This window comes from Choloepus didactylus, chromosome 19, assembly GCF_015220235.1.
Source record: "Choloepus didactylus isolate mChoDid1 chromosome 19, mChoDid1.pri, whole genome shotgun sequence".
NCBI classification, from domain to species: domain Eukaryota; kingdom Metazoa; phylum Chordata; class Mammalia; order Pilosa; family Megalonychidae; genus Choloepus; species Choloepus didactylus.
Genome location: NC_051325.1, coordinates 52,206,855 through 52,222,090, shown reverse-complemented (window position 1 = coordinate 52,222,090; position 15,236 = coordinate 52,206,855). Strand labels below are relative to the sequence as shown.

Below are 15,236 nucleotides of genomic sequence, written 5' to 3'. Positions count from 1 at the left end.
TTTCCATCATCTGTGGGTCCATTCAGTCAGCAAATATTTACTGAACACCTACTATGTGTCAGACAGTGTTTCAGGTGCAGGGGATATAGCAGTAAATAAAACAGACATACGTTATAGCGGACTGCCCAGAATAAGCAGATGTCTTGCATCCTACAATGCCTTGGAGAAAGAAGATAACATTCCTTCCATGGAGAGAAAAAGCTATCCGGGATCTCCAAAGGAAAGGAAAACATTCTCCAATCGGGCACTTTCAAAACAAGCCTCAAAGGTTCCCTAAGCCAGTTGGGCAGCTCTTCCCACCTGCTCGGCACCCAACCAGCAGAACCCAGTTAAAGAGAAAACTATGCTGCTTCCGAGGTCTTAGGGGTGGGTGATGAGGGGAGGAAACAGGACAACGAGGAGTCGTGGCAAGATCCCTGAGCTGGGAGGCTGGAGAGCCAATCCTGGCTGTCACCAACTTGCTAGGTGACCTTGCGCCAGTACCAAGCTGCCAGAGCATCAGTTTCTCCCGGGGGTATAATGAGGAGGCGGGAGAGTGGGATACGCAGTCGGGGGCAAGGAGCAAGGAGAAGCCGGGACCAGGAGGCCAGGGTGAGGCCGGGTGGGGTAACGGCCGGTGTGGGGAAGGCCGGCGCGGGGCCGGGACGGCTAACCCACCGAGCGCCACCTGGCAGGCCCTGCGCAGCTGGGAGTGTTGGGGCCGCTTCACCTCCTTGTCGGCCAGGATCTTCTCGAGGGCCCGGGACACGAACATGCTCTTGGTCTGGCTCTCCTGCATGGCCCCGGCCCGGCGGGGGCTGGCAGCCCAGCGGACGGGCGGCGCGAGGGAGCAAGTGAGCAAGGCTGCGGCCCCGGCGTCCCCGCCGGCACCGGCCGCGTCTGTCCGCGCCACCCCGTCAGGAAGCTACGCCGCTGCCCCACGGCGCCGCCATGTTGGAGCGCGTCACGTGACCACGTGACTGGCGCGGCCGCTAAGACCGTCGAGCGTCCGTCGACCCCGTGACCCTCTGGAGGGGCGGGGCCTGCGGCTGGTGGCGGGGCGAGGAGGGGAGGGGCTGAGAACGGAGGAATGAGAGAGACAAGGGGATGAGGAAGCGAAGGCAGAGAGGATATGAGGGACAAAAGCAAAGGAGTTGAGAGGGTGGAGAGGTGGTGAATGGGGTGAGGTGAGTGGTAACAGGAGGTAAGGAAGAAAGAGGCAATGAGGGGGATAAGAGTGGAGATAATGGGGTATAAAAAGAGATGAGGAACTAGGAGATGAGAGGAGAAAAGGAGAGAAGGACGCAGGGAAGGAAGGAAAGAAAAAAAGATTGAGAAAAAGAATTGATGAGGCAGTGAATGAGGTGATGGGGAAAAGGGGAAGCAAGGGAATTCAAGGAGGAGATGAGGTAGTTAGGAGGTGAGATGGTGAGGGAAGAGAGGGGAGGAGAGGCATGAAGGTAAGAGTGAAAGTGAGGGGGAAAGAGAGGAGATGAAGGGAAAGTGAGAAAGAGATGGATAGATGAAGGCGAGTGAAAAAGTAAGAGAAAGGGTGAAGGGAGAGAGGTAGGAAGAAGTGAGTTCAGGAGAGGAGCAGGGAAGAGGGAAAAAGCAGGGAAGATGAGTAGAAGGAGGAAAAGATAAAGGAAAGATGGAGGGAGTTACAAGAGGGGAAGAGGAGTGGAAAGTAAAAAGATAGTTTGGGAGGTAGGTGAACGGAGGAAGAGATGAGAAAGAATGAAAAGAAAACATGCTGGGAGATGGAAAGAGAAAAGGAACAGGAAGGGGTTGAGAAGTGAGGGAAAAAGGAAAGTGAAAGGGAAGCAGAGAGAGGTGTATTCACAGACACTTTCCACAAAGAATTTCACCATGCCTGTCAGCAAGAGACACAATGTACAACCAACCCTCCTGTCACCACAACAGAGCCAACTCCTGGCTATCCAGGTCAGTGAACTCTTGTTTATTAAGTGTCACATCTCTGCACAGTGCTGCCAATAACAACTCACCAGGAGTACACCTCCCTTTGGTCTTTTCAAAACCGACAGTGAGCAGGCCGAGGGTGTTTCCTGCATTTGACAGTGGGAAAAATGGAAGTCGCCAGTGTCACAGGGCCTGCAAATGGGGGCAGGAAGACAGACATTCTGACCCAAAGGTATCTGCCACTCTACCCCACTGCCAGTGATATCACAGCAGCTTTTGGTGATGTTCCCAGGACCCCTTCCTCTCATACCTCCTGCCTCCCCCAAGGGGAGACAGGTGCTGCTGTCACTCTTGCAAGAACAGATCCCCTTCAAGCTCAAGTGCTCAGGTCTCAACTCAAACATCTCCTCCTCAGGGCAGCCTTCCCTCTCTCCCTATTTAGCAGCTTTCCCTCTCTTCCCTCTCTCCCTATTGTTTCTCATAGCACTTTTCTGACCTTTTTTATTTGTTGACTTGTTTGTCTTGTGTGTTGTCTGCTAGAGCCTAGCCACAGAAGGGCTGGTCTGCATTCCCAGAGCCTGGCCCAGGGCTCTGTTTCATGGCCATAAGCTCCGTACATTGCAGTGCTTGCCCTCTGACTTTACAGCTCCTCGCATCAAGAGGTGGAGTCCATCTCTCCAGCCCCTTGAACCTGTAGCCCTGTGGCTTACTTTGACCAACAGAATGTGGTAGAAGTGAGTCTGTGTGAGTTCCAGAGATGAGGCATCAAGGGGCCTTGCATGCTCCTTCCTTTTGGCTCTTGGAATGCTGCATGATGCTCAGAAGAAGCCCAACAAGAAAGAGCACATGGAGAGAGAGGCCCAGCCAGCCCAGCTCTCCGTGTTGAATCCAGCCCCCTGCCAACACACCAGCCGAATGCAGCAGCATGAGTGACCCCAGTGACACCATCAGAAGAACCACCCAGCCAACCCATGAAATAACAGGAAACAATGAATGTTGATATTTTAAGCCGCTAAGTTTTGGGGTAGTTTGTTACACAGCAATCGATCACTGAGATACCCCTCAATCATTATGTGTTGAATGAATGAATAAGTGACTGAGTAAATGAATGAATTATGAATCTCTCAGAAAAGTTCAGTGCAATCCACCGAGTAATAGAAGTCTCGAGCACCCCCACTCCCCGCACCACCCCCAACACGCAGTGAGGTCAGATCAAGTTACTCCCATGCCAAAAATCCGACAGTGTCTACCCACTGCCCCTGGGAAGTATCTCACTGCAGCCAGCAAGGTGTGTTCAGATCCCTGCCTATTTCTCTGACTTCATCTCTCTCCTTTTTTCCTTTTTCTCAAGAGTCTCCAGGCTTTGTTCTCTTCGAGGACTTGGCTTATGTACCTCTCTTCCTCTCAATCAGTGCTTCTCAGTGGGGGAAGTACCACCTCCAGGGACATTTTGGAAATTTGTAGAGAAACTTTTTTTTATTATCATGATGGTGGAGAGGCAGGGATGCTGGACAACATCCTGCAAAGAGCTGGACGGTCCCATACAATAAAGAATTCCCTGTGTTGGTACCAAATGGCTGGACATTCCTGGAAGTGAAAAAACCTATTAATAATGACCTGAACCTAGAACCAAAATCTGCTTCACAAATAAACACAAAGTTTTGTTTTGCACGTTTTTTTTTATCTTCATTTTATTGAGATATATTCACATACCACGCAGTCATACAAAACAAATCGTACATTCGATTGTTCACAGTACCATTACATAGTTGTACATTCATCACCTAAATCAATCCCTGACACCTTCATTAGCACACACACAAAAATAACAAGAATAATAATTAAAGTGAAAAAGAGCAATTGAAGTAGAAAAGATCACTGGGTACCTTTGTCTGTTTGTTTCCTTCTCCTATTTTTCTGCTCATCCATCCATAAACTAGACAAAGTTTTAATATACATCAGATTTTCCAAGAATGCAACTATTATTGTAACTCAAAGAACAACTGTATATTGTCTGGAACTTTACCAAGTGTTCATCATTTAAAAGCCATGTTACCACCATTTACTCCAATCAGGGTGTTTGAGTTGCCACTCATCATTCTGCGTTTGTAGCTGCCTTAATACAGGGTGTTCTACCTTTAAGTTTGAACATCTGCCTGCTTCATGATGTCTTCTAGTATAATTGTTCATGAGTATTTGCATATTGAAATAAAATTTGTTAGTTACACATTGCTTTCCTTTTGTTTCATTTTTGTTAGGTCATCTTCTTTAAATTATATGTGTAGGAATATCTTAAGATCCATGAATTTCATTTCAAGATAGTTAATAAAGGCCTTATGGTTATGAAAAGGGGACTGGAAAGCATCTCAGCTGGTCCTTTCCCACTATTCTGTTCTCAACTCAACATTTCCCCAAAGGGAGACTTTCTCTGACCTCCCAGTCTCGTCACCTCTGCCCCTACCCCTCGCTCTCACATCATGATTCATTTTCTTCATTGCACTAACCTTAATTTGAAATGATGGTGTTTATCTATATATTAGTTATCTATTGCTGCATAAAAATCACCCACTTAGTAACTTAAAATCAAATATTTATTATCTCACAGTTTCTGTGGGTCAGATATTTGGGAGCATCTTAGTTGGGTGGTTCTGGCTCAGGGTCTCTCATGAGGTTGCAAAGAAGCTGTCGGCCAGGGCTACCATCATCTGAAGGCTCAACGAGGAAGATCCACTCCAGCCACACAGCTATTGGCAAAGGCCCCAGCTCATTACCACGTGGGCCCTCCACAGGGCTCCTTGAATGCCCTCATGACATGGCTGCTGGCTTCCCCCAGAACAAGTGATCCAAGAGGAAAGAGAGAGAGACAAACAGGGAGAAGGGGAGACAGATAAAGAGCAACCGCAGGAAGCCACGATGCTTTTCCTGACCTAGTCTCCCAAGTAGCACACCATGCAGTCTGATCAGGTGAATGTTGCAATGGTGAACAAATCTCATGAAGTTCCTGACAAAATACAGTTTTCCCTTGATTTACACATGGTTGCATTAGAAGTGAGCAACTAAGTGGACTCGAGAGTTCACTCTGGAGGGTATTCTTATTCATTGCATAGATATCCCTTTGTAGTTTTTAGTGTTTTGGAATAGCTAGAAGGAAATACCTGCAACTGTCAAGGCACTTTGATTCTTGATTCTTGAAGACGTTTGTATAACTATGTATCTTACACGGTGTTATTGTGTGATTGTGAAAATCTTGTGGCTCACACTCCCTTTATCCAGTGTATGGACAGAGGAGTAGAAAAATTGGGACATAAATTAATTGAAAAATAGGGTGGGATGAGGGGGTGGGATGTTTTAGATGTTCTTTTTTACTTTTATTTTTATTCTTATTTTTATTTATTTTTGGAGTAATGACACTGTTCAAAAATTGATTGCAGTGATGAAGCACATCTATACAATGGTACTGTGAACGACTGACTGTACACTGTGGATGATTGTATGGTATGTGAAAATATCTCAGTAAAACTGAATAATAAAAATAAGAAGTGAGCAACCAAGTCCATCCTATACTCGAGTGGAGAAGAATTAGATTGCACCTTTTAAAGGAAAGATATGTTTCCACAATATGTTTGCTCACTTACCATCTTGTCTTCTGTAGGTAGAATGTGAATTCCATGAGAGCTGAGACATTGTCTGGTTCACATTTCTATGTCCAGAGCAATAGTAGGTGCTCAGTAACTATTTATGAAATGAAAGAATGAATGACTGAGTGGAGGTGGCTGGTTAGGGTTATCTGGGGGCCCCTCCTGTGTTCAGTAGTGGGTTCAGTGATGGCTCCCTAGACACATCCATGTCCTGACTTCCAGAACCTATGAACATGTGACCTCACATGGCAGAAGGGACTTTGAAGATGTGATTAAGTTAAGGATCTACTGAGATGGGGAAACTATTCTGGATTACCAGTTGAGGCAGTGTAATCACAGGGGTATTTATAAAGGGGACATAGGAGAGTTAGAGTCAGAAGAGGAGATGTGACAACGGAGGCAGAGACTGGAGTGATGGGGGGCAATGAGCCAACGAATATAAGCAACCGCTAAAAACCAAAGAGGCAAAGAAACAGAATCTCCCTTAGAGCCTTCAGAAGGGGCCAGTCCTGCTGACCCATGTCAGACCTCTGGCCTGCAGAACTATAAGAGAATAAATCTGTGTGGCTTTATACCACTAAATTTGTGGTAATTTGTTATAGTAGCACTAGGAGACTAAAACAGCCTCTAAAATTGGGTTGGGTACAAAGAACTTGAGCTTTGGAATCAAACAGACCTAAAGTCAAGCCCCAGCTCCACCATTCAGTATGACCTTGGACAAGTGATTTTATCACCTTGAGCCTCAATTTCCTAATATATAATATCTTACCCCATCTTAATTGTAACTCATGGGGAAAATTAAGTGAAATGATGGTACAAATCATGGTACCTGGCACATAGTAAGTAATTTATCATCATCGTCAGTATTTTTATTATGCTGTAAGCACTACTACCTCAATTCAGGGCCACACCGTCTCACCAATCATGGGACTGTTGAGGGGATTGGCCAGGATAAAACATGTAAACACAGTTGGGACCAGGAATGTAGAAATCACTTGGTCAAATACTGTGTGGTTCAGTAAAGGTTCTAGACCCAAAAGCCTCCGATGAGGACGAGGAGGAATTCACCATCAGGCCAGCACAGGAAGGGCGTCCTTGGCAGAGCCACACCACGGACAAAGGCCTGGAGCAGGGAGTTTCCAAATGACACGGAGCATTTGATGTTTGAAGGCTTTCCAGCTCCTGCATTGCTTTTATTGGTACAATGCTTTCGGCTGCAAGGGACCAAAAACCCCGATTAATGATGGCTTAAACCAGGGGCAAGCAAACTTCTTCTGTAAAGGACCAGTTGAAAAATATTTTCAGCTTTGCAGGCCATACGTTCTCCGATGCAACTACTCAACTCTGCCGTTGTAGCACAAAATCAGCCATACATGAACAAAATGGAGGTGGCTGTGTGTCAATAACACTTTATTTACAAAAACTTTATGTGTTTACATGGATTTGGTCCATGACCCATAGTTTGCTGATGCTTGCAACCACAAGGATTTTTCTTGTTTGCTTAACAAATCCAGAGGCAGTCTGTCTCAGGGTGGATCCTGCCATTTACTGATGACATCAAGGACTCAGGCACTTTATATCATTTTGCTCTGCCATCTGTAGCATTGGCTTTTTGTCCCCAATGTTATTGCCTCACAGTCAAAATACAGCAGCCACAAATCCAGGAAACACATCCCTAATCAAGGAAGAAAGAGGAAGTAACAGTGCCAGCATCCATTCTTCTCTTCTTCATTAATAATGTAAACTCTGTTTTTTAGCTGGGTACATGATCCCTGGAGAAAAGACCACATCTCGCAGCCTCTCTTGCAAGTCACTGTGGCCACATGACTCAATTCTAGCTAATTGGATGCAATTTACAGGCTGTGCCCTTCTCCCACCCCTTCTGTTGCTGAAAGGTGGACTTAATGACTGGAGCTCCAGCAGTATTTTTTTTTTTTTTAAACCTTTTTCCTCTCTAGGTGCATCTCTCCCCAGTTTGGGATGCCCTTTTGACTGTGTGTGGATAATGACCTTTTTGCTTTGGTGATCTGCTCCCACCTGGTCTAGATATGGAATCCTGAGTTGGCCTGCCACTTTGCCTCCCTCAAGCCCTCAGAATTGTCCAGAAAGGGGTGGAGTGGTGGGGAGTGAGCTGAGCTGATCTCTGGATCTACTCCATTTTCTGGCTTTTCTATTTGTCTTCGGAGCTTCTCTCTGCATTTGTCCATGTCTCCCTCATTCCATCTCTATTTGTCCTTGTCTTTATCTGTTGTCTTTCTAACCCATTTTTGAGTCTCTGCCTCTGTGGTCCTGAGTCTCCCTGTCTCTCTCCCTCTCTCTCTCTCTCCCTTCCAGTTAGGGTGGCCAGATTTAGTCAGAAAAATACAATGATATATGCAATAATTGGGGCATACTTATACTAAAAAAGTATTTGTTGTTTAACTGGTTATGTTATATTTAATCTGGCAACCCTACTCCCAGCCCCCTTTGTCCAGCAGCCATTTTGGGCCCACGAGGCAGTCTTTGAAATAGAATCTTCTCTCAGTCGACCAACGAGGGAGAAGGTGCCTGGGTCTCTGACACCCTGTCATGCCAACTCTGGGGTGCTTATTTATCAACTTTTACATGAGGCAGAAATAAACACCTTTTATTTTGGGGTTTCTATCCCTTGCAGCTGAACTTCATCGTAACTAAAAGAGTTGGCACTCAACACTGTCTGCTCTGACTCTATGCTTTCCTCTGAGTAACGTCTCGACTTAGTAACATCTCAACTTAGTAACATGCAGGAGTCATTTAAGGCCCTCGCGCCTGCCTGCAGCTGCCTTTCCAGCTGCTGGTCTGGTTTCTTCCCACCCTACACGGAGACTCTCTATACTCCCAGCCATGGTGGATGACCTACCCCTGCTCCCACGGTGCCTGTGTGTGTCATTGTCTGGGTTGTCTCCCCACTTTGAGACACAGTTATTTTCCATGCATGATTTAAGGCAAAACTCAAATGCAGCCTCCTAGATGCCCTCAGCAGGGCTGGGGTGGGAGTTTAAGGTAGGAGCACCATTTGGCTGGGCACTTATAGGTAAGAAGAGTTTCCAATGCAGACTTTTGAGATTCTCTCCAGAGAAGGTTATAAATATGTGGCAATTATATTTTGCTTGTTTGTGTACAGGTATACACATCAAAATGTTCTTTGTTCACTGTAAATATTGAAGACACTAGTTTTGTTTTGTTCAAAGGAAGACCCCCAGACAAGGATTTGCATGTATTTGGAGGTGGTGTCAGGACGCAGCAGCAGGGGACTGGGGCTTTGGGGCAGGGAAGGGAAGGCGGCCTCTACGGGTGTGAAATCAAACCAGTGAGCGTTGAGAGTAGCAGGGCTCCATCCCACTGGGAACTCTGGGGCCAGTGTAGACCTGCCTCAGGGTTATCCCAGCCAAAGGATGGGGGGTTGGAGCAGCAAGTCCTCCTCCATCACTGTGTAGGGGCTGCCTCCAGGAGCATCACTTCTGGCACTTTGTCCTGCACACAGGCTGACTGGGCCCCATGGCTAGAGAGCAGCCTCCTCCGGCCAGTAGAGCTGAGTGCCAGGAGCAGATGAGTGGACACTGACCGTGTCTGCTGTGCAATGTTTCGGTACTTTTTTAGTTGTAAACATGTCAGACTGTTGGCCTGAGTGCCCTCTCTGGCCTCAGAAGTATGCTCAGTTGATGCATAGGGCTGACCAGAAGTGCCAGCAGACCAATGCCCTCAGGGGAGACCTTAACCAATGACGGACCAATAACGGACAGACAGCTCTGAGGTCTGCACAGAGACCAAGTCTCAGCTGCCCCCAGGGGAGGCACACTCCATATTGACTTCCTTCCCTTCCCTGTGTCACTGCCCTGCTCTCCTACCTCCCACATAAACCACTTGCACCAGATCCTTGTCTCTGGATCTGATTTGGGGAAACCTAATTTACATAGACGGTGTGATGACCTCCCTTCTTCCCCATAGATGACCTAATCCCAGGAACCTATGACTATTTTAACATACCTGGCAAAAGGAACTTTGCAGATGGGATTCAGGATCTGGAGATGGAGAGATGACCCTGGATTATCTGGCTGGGCCCAATGTCACCACAAGGTCCTTATAAGAGGGAGGCAGGAGGGTCAAAGTCGGGAACGGAGATGTGACAGTGGAAGCACAGACCAGAGTGATGCAATTATTGGCTTTGAATATGCAAGGAGGCCTCAATTCAAGGAAGACAGGTGGCCTGTAGAAGCTGGAAAAGACTAGAAAACATATTCTTCCATAGAGACTCCACAAATGCAGCCCTGCCAACATCATGAATTTAGCCCACTAAGAACCACTGCCGACCTCTGACCTTCAGAACTGGAAGATAATAAATTTATGTTGTTTTAAGTCACTAAGTTAGTGGTAATTTGTTACAGTGCAGAAGGAAACTAATACTAAGACAGTGGGTGTATCAGACAAGGTTCCGAGTTGAAAACAACAGAATTCACTCTAGATGATTTAAGTAAAAAGGATTTTATTAAAATATGCCAAGAAGGAGTGATGTGAGCAAAATGGTAGAGTAGGAGAAACAAGCAAAAGTGTCAGAACCAACTTTGTCAGAACTCTGGAAAACGGTCAAAGCAACCAAGCAAATGCTGAAGCAAGAGAAAGGCAACTTAAAAACAGTAGAAAAGCACTCCAGTCACTCCCTAGGATATACCATATGTTAGGTCACAAAACATGTCTTGATAAATTTAAAAGACAGAAATCATATGAAGTAACTTCTCCAGTGACAATGGAATGAAGTTAGAAATCAATGACAGAGGGAGAATGGAAAAATTCACAAATATGCAGAACTAAACAATACTTTTAAATAACCAATGGGTCAAAAAAGAAATCACAAGGGAAATTAGAAATATCTTGAGACAAATGAAAATGAAAGTACAACATACCAAAATTTATGGGATGCAGTAAAGGCAGTACTCAGAGGGAAATTTATACCTCTAAATGCTTACATTATAAAAGAAGAAAGATCTCAAATCAGTAACCCAACTTCCAACCTGGAGGAACTAGAAAAAGAAGAGCAAACTAAATCTAAAGTGAGGAGAAGGAAGGAAATAATAGAGATTAGAGCAGAAATAAATGAAATAGAGAATAGAAAAACAATAGTGAGAATCAATGAAACCAAAAGTTGGTTCTTTGAAAAGATCAACACAATTGACAAACCTTTAGCTAGACTGACAGAAAAAAAATGATGCAAATGAGAAAAATCAGTAATGAAAGAGAAGATATTACTACCAACCTTATAGCAATAAAAAGGATTATAAGAGGATACAACTACAGTTGTATGCCAACAAATTAGAAAACGTACATGAAGTGGACAAATTCCTAGAAACACAAGTTACCTAAATTGGTGGAAGAAAAAATATTCTCAACAGACCAATAACAAGTAAAGAGAATGAATCCATAATCAAAAACTTCCCAACACCCTTTTCACGAAGATGGTGCTGAAAGCGAAGAGGGAAGCCCCTGCCCCTCCCAAAACCAAAGCCAAAGCAAAGGCTTTGAAGGCCAAGGAGGCAGTACTGAAAAGCGTCCATGGTCACAAGAAAAAGAAGATCCGCACTTCACCCACATTCCAGAGGCCCAAGATGCTGTGTCTCAGAAGACAGCCCAAATATCCTCGGAAGAACGCCCCCAGGAGAAACAAGCTCGACCACTATGACTTCATCAAGTTCCCCCTGACCACTGAGTCAGCCATAAAGAAGACTGACGACAACAACACACTTGTGTTCATTGTGGATGTCAAGGCCAACAAGCACCAGATCAAACAGGCTGTGAAGAAGCTCTATGACATTGATGTGGCAAAGGTCAACACCCTAATCAGGCCTGATGGAGAGAAGAAGGCATATGTTTGACTGGCTCCTGACTATGATGCTTTGGATGTTGCCAACAAAATTGGGATCATCTAAACTGAGTCCAGCTGGCAAATTCTAAATATAAGTTTTTTGTCCATAACAACAACAACAACAACAACAACAACAAAACTTCCCAACAAAAAAAGTCCAGGACCAGAAGACTTTGCTGTTGAATTTACTAAACATTCCAAAAAGAATTAACACCAATTCTGCTCAAACTCTTCCAAAAAATAGAAGAGGAGGCATTACTTCCTAACTCATTCTATGAGGCCAGTATTACCCTGATACCAAAAACTGATAAAAACAGCACAAGAAAAGAAAATTACAATCCAATATCCCTTATGAATACAGATGCAAAAATCCTCAACAATATTCTGGCAAACTGAATTCAATGGTATATTAAAAGGATTGTATGTCATGACCAAGAAAGATTTATTCCAAGAATTCACAGATGGTTCAACATAAGAAAATCAACCAATATAATACTCCTCCTTAATAGAATGAAGGAAAAAAAAACACATGGTCTGCTCAATTGATGCAGAAAAGGCATTTGACAAATCCAATATCCTTTCGTGATAAAGTCACTCAGCAAACTAGGAAAAGAAGAAAACTTTCTCAACATGATAAAGAGCATTTATGAAAAACCCATAGCAAATATCATACTCAATAGTAAAAGACTGAAAACTTTCTCCCGAAGATCATGAACAAGACAAGGATGCCCTCTGTCACCACTGTTATTCAGCATTGTACTGGACGTTCTAGCCGGAGCAATCAGGCAAGAGAAAGAAATATGTCTTCCAAATAGGAAAGGAAGAAGTCAAATTATCCCTCTTCACAGATTACATGACCCTGTATAGAGAAAATCCCAAAGGTTCCACAAGAAAGCTACCAGAATTAATGAATGAATTGAGAAAAGTTGCAGGATACAAGAAAAACACACAGAAATCTGTTGGGCACCTACACACCAGTAATGAGCATTCTGAAAAGAAGATCAAGAAAACAATTCCATTTACAATAGTGTGCGTAAGAATAAAATACTTGGGAATAAATTTAACCAGAGAGGTAAAAGACTTGTACATGGAAAACTACAAAACATTTCTGAAAGTAATTAAATAAGACCTAAATAAATGGAAAGACAGCCCTTGTTCAGGGATTGAGATTTAATGTTGTTAAGATGTCAGTTCTCCCTAAAGGGATCTACAAATTCGATGCAATTCCTATCAAAGTTCCAGCAGCCATTTTGCAGAAATGGAAAACTAATTCTCAAATTCTCAAGGAATCTCCAAGGTGCCCCGAATAGCCAAAAACAATCTTGAAAAAGATGAGTAAGTTTGAGGACCCCCTTCCAGATTTCAAAACTTACTACAAAGCTACAGCAATTAAAACAGTGTGTTACTGGCATAAGGATAGACATAGAGACAAATGGAATAGAAAAGACAGTCCGGAACTAAATCCACACATCTAAGGCCAGTTTTCTTTAAAGGGTGCCAAGTCCATTCAGTGGAGAAAGAATAGTCTTCTCAACAATGGTAGTGGAGTAACTAGAAATCCACTTGCAGAAGATTGAATGTTAACCCCTACCTCTCACCATATACGAAAATTAATTCAAAATGGATCCAAGACCTAAATACAAGAGCTAATACTATAAAACTCTTATGAAAACGTGGGAAATATCTTCAGGACCTTGTAGTAGGCAATGGATTTTTAGTTTTTATACCAAAAGCACAAGCAACAAAAGAAAAAATAGATAAATGGGACTTCATAAAAATTCCTTTTGTGCATCAAAGGACATTAACAAGAAAGTGAAAAGACAACCCACAGACTGGGAGAAAACATTTAGAAACCGCATATCTGATAGGGGGTTAATATCCAGGATATATAAAGAACTCCTACAATTCAACAACAAAAAAGACAAAAGCCCAATAAAAAAGTGGGCCAAGGAGTTGAATACACATTTTCATATACTTATTGGCCAATAAGTGTATGAAAAGATGCTCAATATCATTAGTCATTAGAGAAATGCAAATGAAAACCATGAGATACCACTTCACACCCACTTAGGATGTCTAGTTAAAAAACTGAAAATAGCAAATATTGGTGAGGATGTGACGAAATATGAATTCCCATACATTGTTGTTAGGAATGTAAAATGGTGCAGGAACTGTGGAAGACAGTTTGTTAGTTCCTCAGGATGTTAAGTATAGAATTAATTTCTATAAAATTAAGTTCTATAGAATTAAGTTAAGCAATTACAATTCTAGGTATATACCCGAGAGTATTGAAAGTAGGGACTCAGACAGATATTTGTACACCAGTGTTCATGGCAGCATTATTCACAATAGCCAGAAGATGCAAGCAACTCTAGTGTTCATAAACAGATGAAGGGATAAACAAAATGTTGTGCATCATACACTGAAATTCAGCCTTAAAAGAAGTGAAGTTCAAGTGAAGTTCTGGTGCATGTTACAATGTGGATGAACCTGGAAGACACTTCTTGAGTGAAATAAGCCATACACAAAAGGACAGATATTTCATGATTTCACTTATATGAAATACTTAGAATAAGCAAGTTCATAGAGACAGAAAGCAGAATAGAGGTAACCAGGGTTAGCAGGAGGGGGAATGGGGATTTATTGCTAAATGAGTATAAGTTTTGGTTTAGGATGATGAAAATAGTATGGAAATAGATTGTGGTGAAATTTACACAGTATTGTCAATGTACTTAGTGTCAAAGAATTGTCCACTTAAAATGGGGAAGATGATTTTTATGTTATGTATATTTTACCACAATTAAAAACAAATAAATTTTTTAAAAAGTTAAACATAGAGTTACCATATGACCCCACAATTCCACCCCTAGGTATATACCCAAAAGAATTATACAACAAGAACTCACAGATACTTGTACACTAATGTTCAAAGCATTATTCACAATAGCCAGAAGGTGGAAATAACCCAAATGTCCCTCAATGAATGAATGAATCAACAAATCGGGGTATACGTGTACAATGGAATATTATTCATCCATAAAAGGAATGAAGTATTAAGATGTATATATATATATGTAAACAATGTGGATGAACTTCCAAAACATTATGTTAATGAAAGAAGCCAGATGCAAAAGGGTTACATGTTGTATGGTTTCATTTATTGGAAATATCCAGAGTAGATACATCTGTGGAGAAAGAATCCTGGATTCCAGATTGCCAGGAGCTGGGGGAGGAAGATTGGGGAGAAACTACTTAATGAGGAAGGGGTTTTACTTCAGAGTGAAGAAATGTTTTGGAACTAGGTAGAGGTGGTGGTTGCACAACATTGTGGATGTACTAAATGCCAAATCTGTTCACTTTAAAATGGTTAATTTTATGTATGTGAATTTCATCTCAAATTATCTTTATTTATATATATATATACGTATATACCAAGGTGCTCATGGAAACTCTGGGAGGGCCAGAGAGCCAGGTTTGGAGGCTGTGCAGCCAGGAGCAATGTCCACATTCCACTGCTGGGGTGCCCCACCCCTCTGGCGCAGGTTGGAGGCCCATGCAGCCACCTGTAGGACCTCCACTTCTGCAGCTATCGTGCCAGATGGGTTTTGGGTGGTTCTTTCTTCACCCCCCTCACTTCCAAATCAAACGCTCACATGAGTGCAGCTGATTGGCAAAGTGCAGTCCACACACCTGCCCCTAGCCTCAGGGAAGCTCTTTGGACTCATGAGGTAGGAAATTCCCCAAACATAGACAGGGAGGTCAGAAGGTACTGGGTGCCTTGACTCTTGAAGACAATTGTATAACAATGTAGATTACAAGGGGTG

The 15,236-nt window shown here is 43.3% G+C and overlaps 2 protein-coding genes and 1 long non-coding RNA gene across 3 annotated transcripts in view; 2 read left to right on the top strand and 1 right to left on the bottom strand.

Annotated features, from left to right (window-relative positions):
- The window catches only part of ARFGEF2 (ADP ribosylation factor guanine nucleotide exchange factor 2), a 122,556-nt gene extending 121,778 nt beyond the window's left edge, over positions 1–778 (bottom strand). The window contains exon 1 of the mRNA XM_037811398.1: positions 658–778. Coding sequence (XP_037667326.1) covers positions 658–778 — 121 coding nt within the window. The remainder of the gene's footprint in view (positions 1–657) is intronic.
- A 318-nt stretch (positions 779–1,096) lies between these two features.
- Positions 1,097–15,236, top strand: part of LOC119515218 — a 46,441-nt gene continuing 32,301 nt past the window's right edge. Inside the window, exon 1 of the long non-coding RNA XR_005212993.1 lies at positions 1,097–1,923. This is a non-coding gene — a long non-coding RNA (uncharacterized LOC119515218). The remainder of the gene's footprint in view (positions 1,924–15,236) is intronic.
- Positions 10,893–11,422, top strand: LOC119515217 (60S ribosomal protein L23a-like). The gene has a single exon (XM_037811069.1). The coding sequence runs from the start codon at positions 11,006–11,008 to the stop codon at positions 11,420–11,422; it is 417 nt and encodes a 138-aa protein (XP_037666997.1). The 5' UTR covers positions 10,893–11,005.

Bases quoted from the DNA above. Each gene is read 5' to 3' on its own strand.
- LOC119515217 (XM_037811069.1), top strand. From the start codon at position 11,006: ATGGTGCTGAAAGCGAAGAGGGAAGCCCCTGCCCCTCCCAAAACCAAA.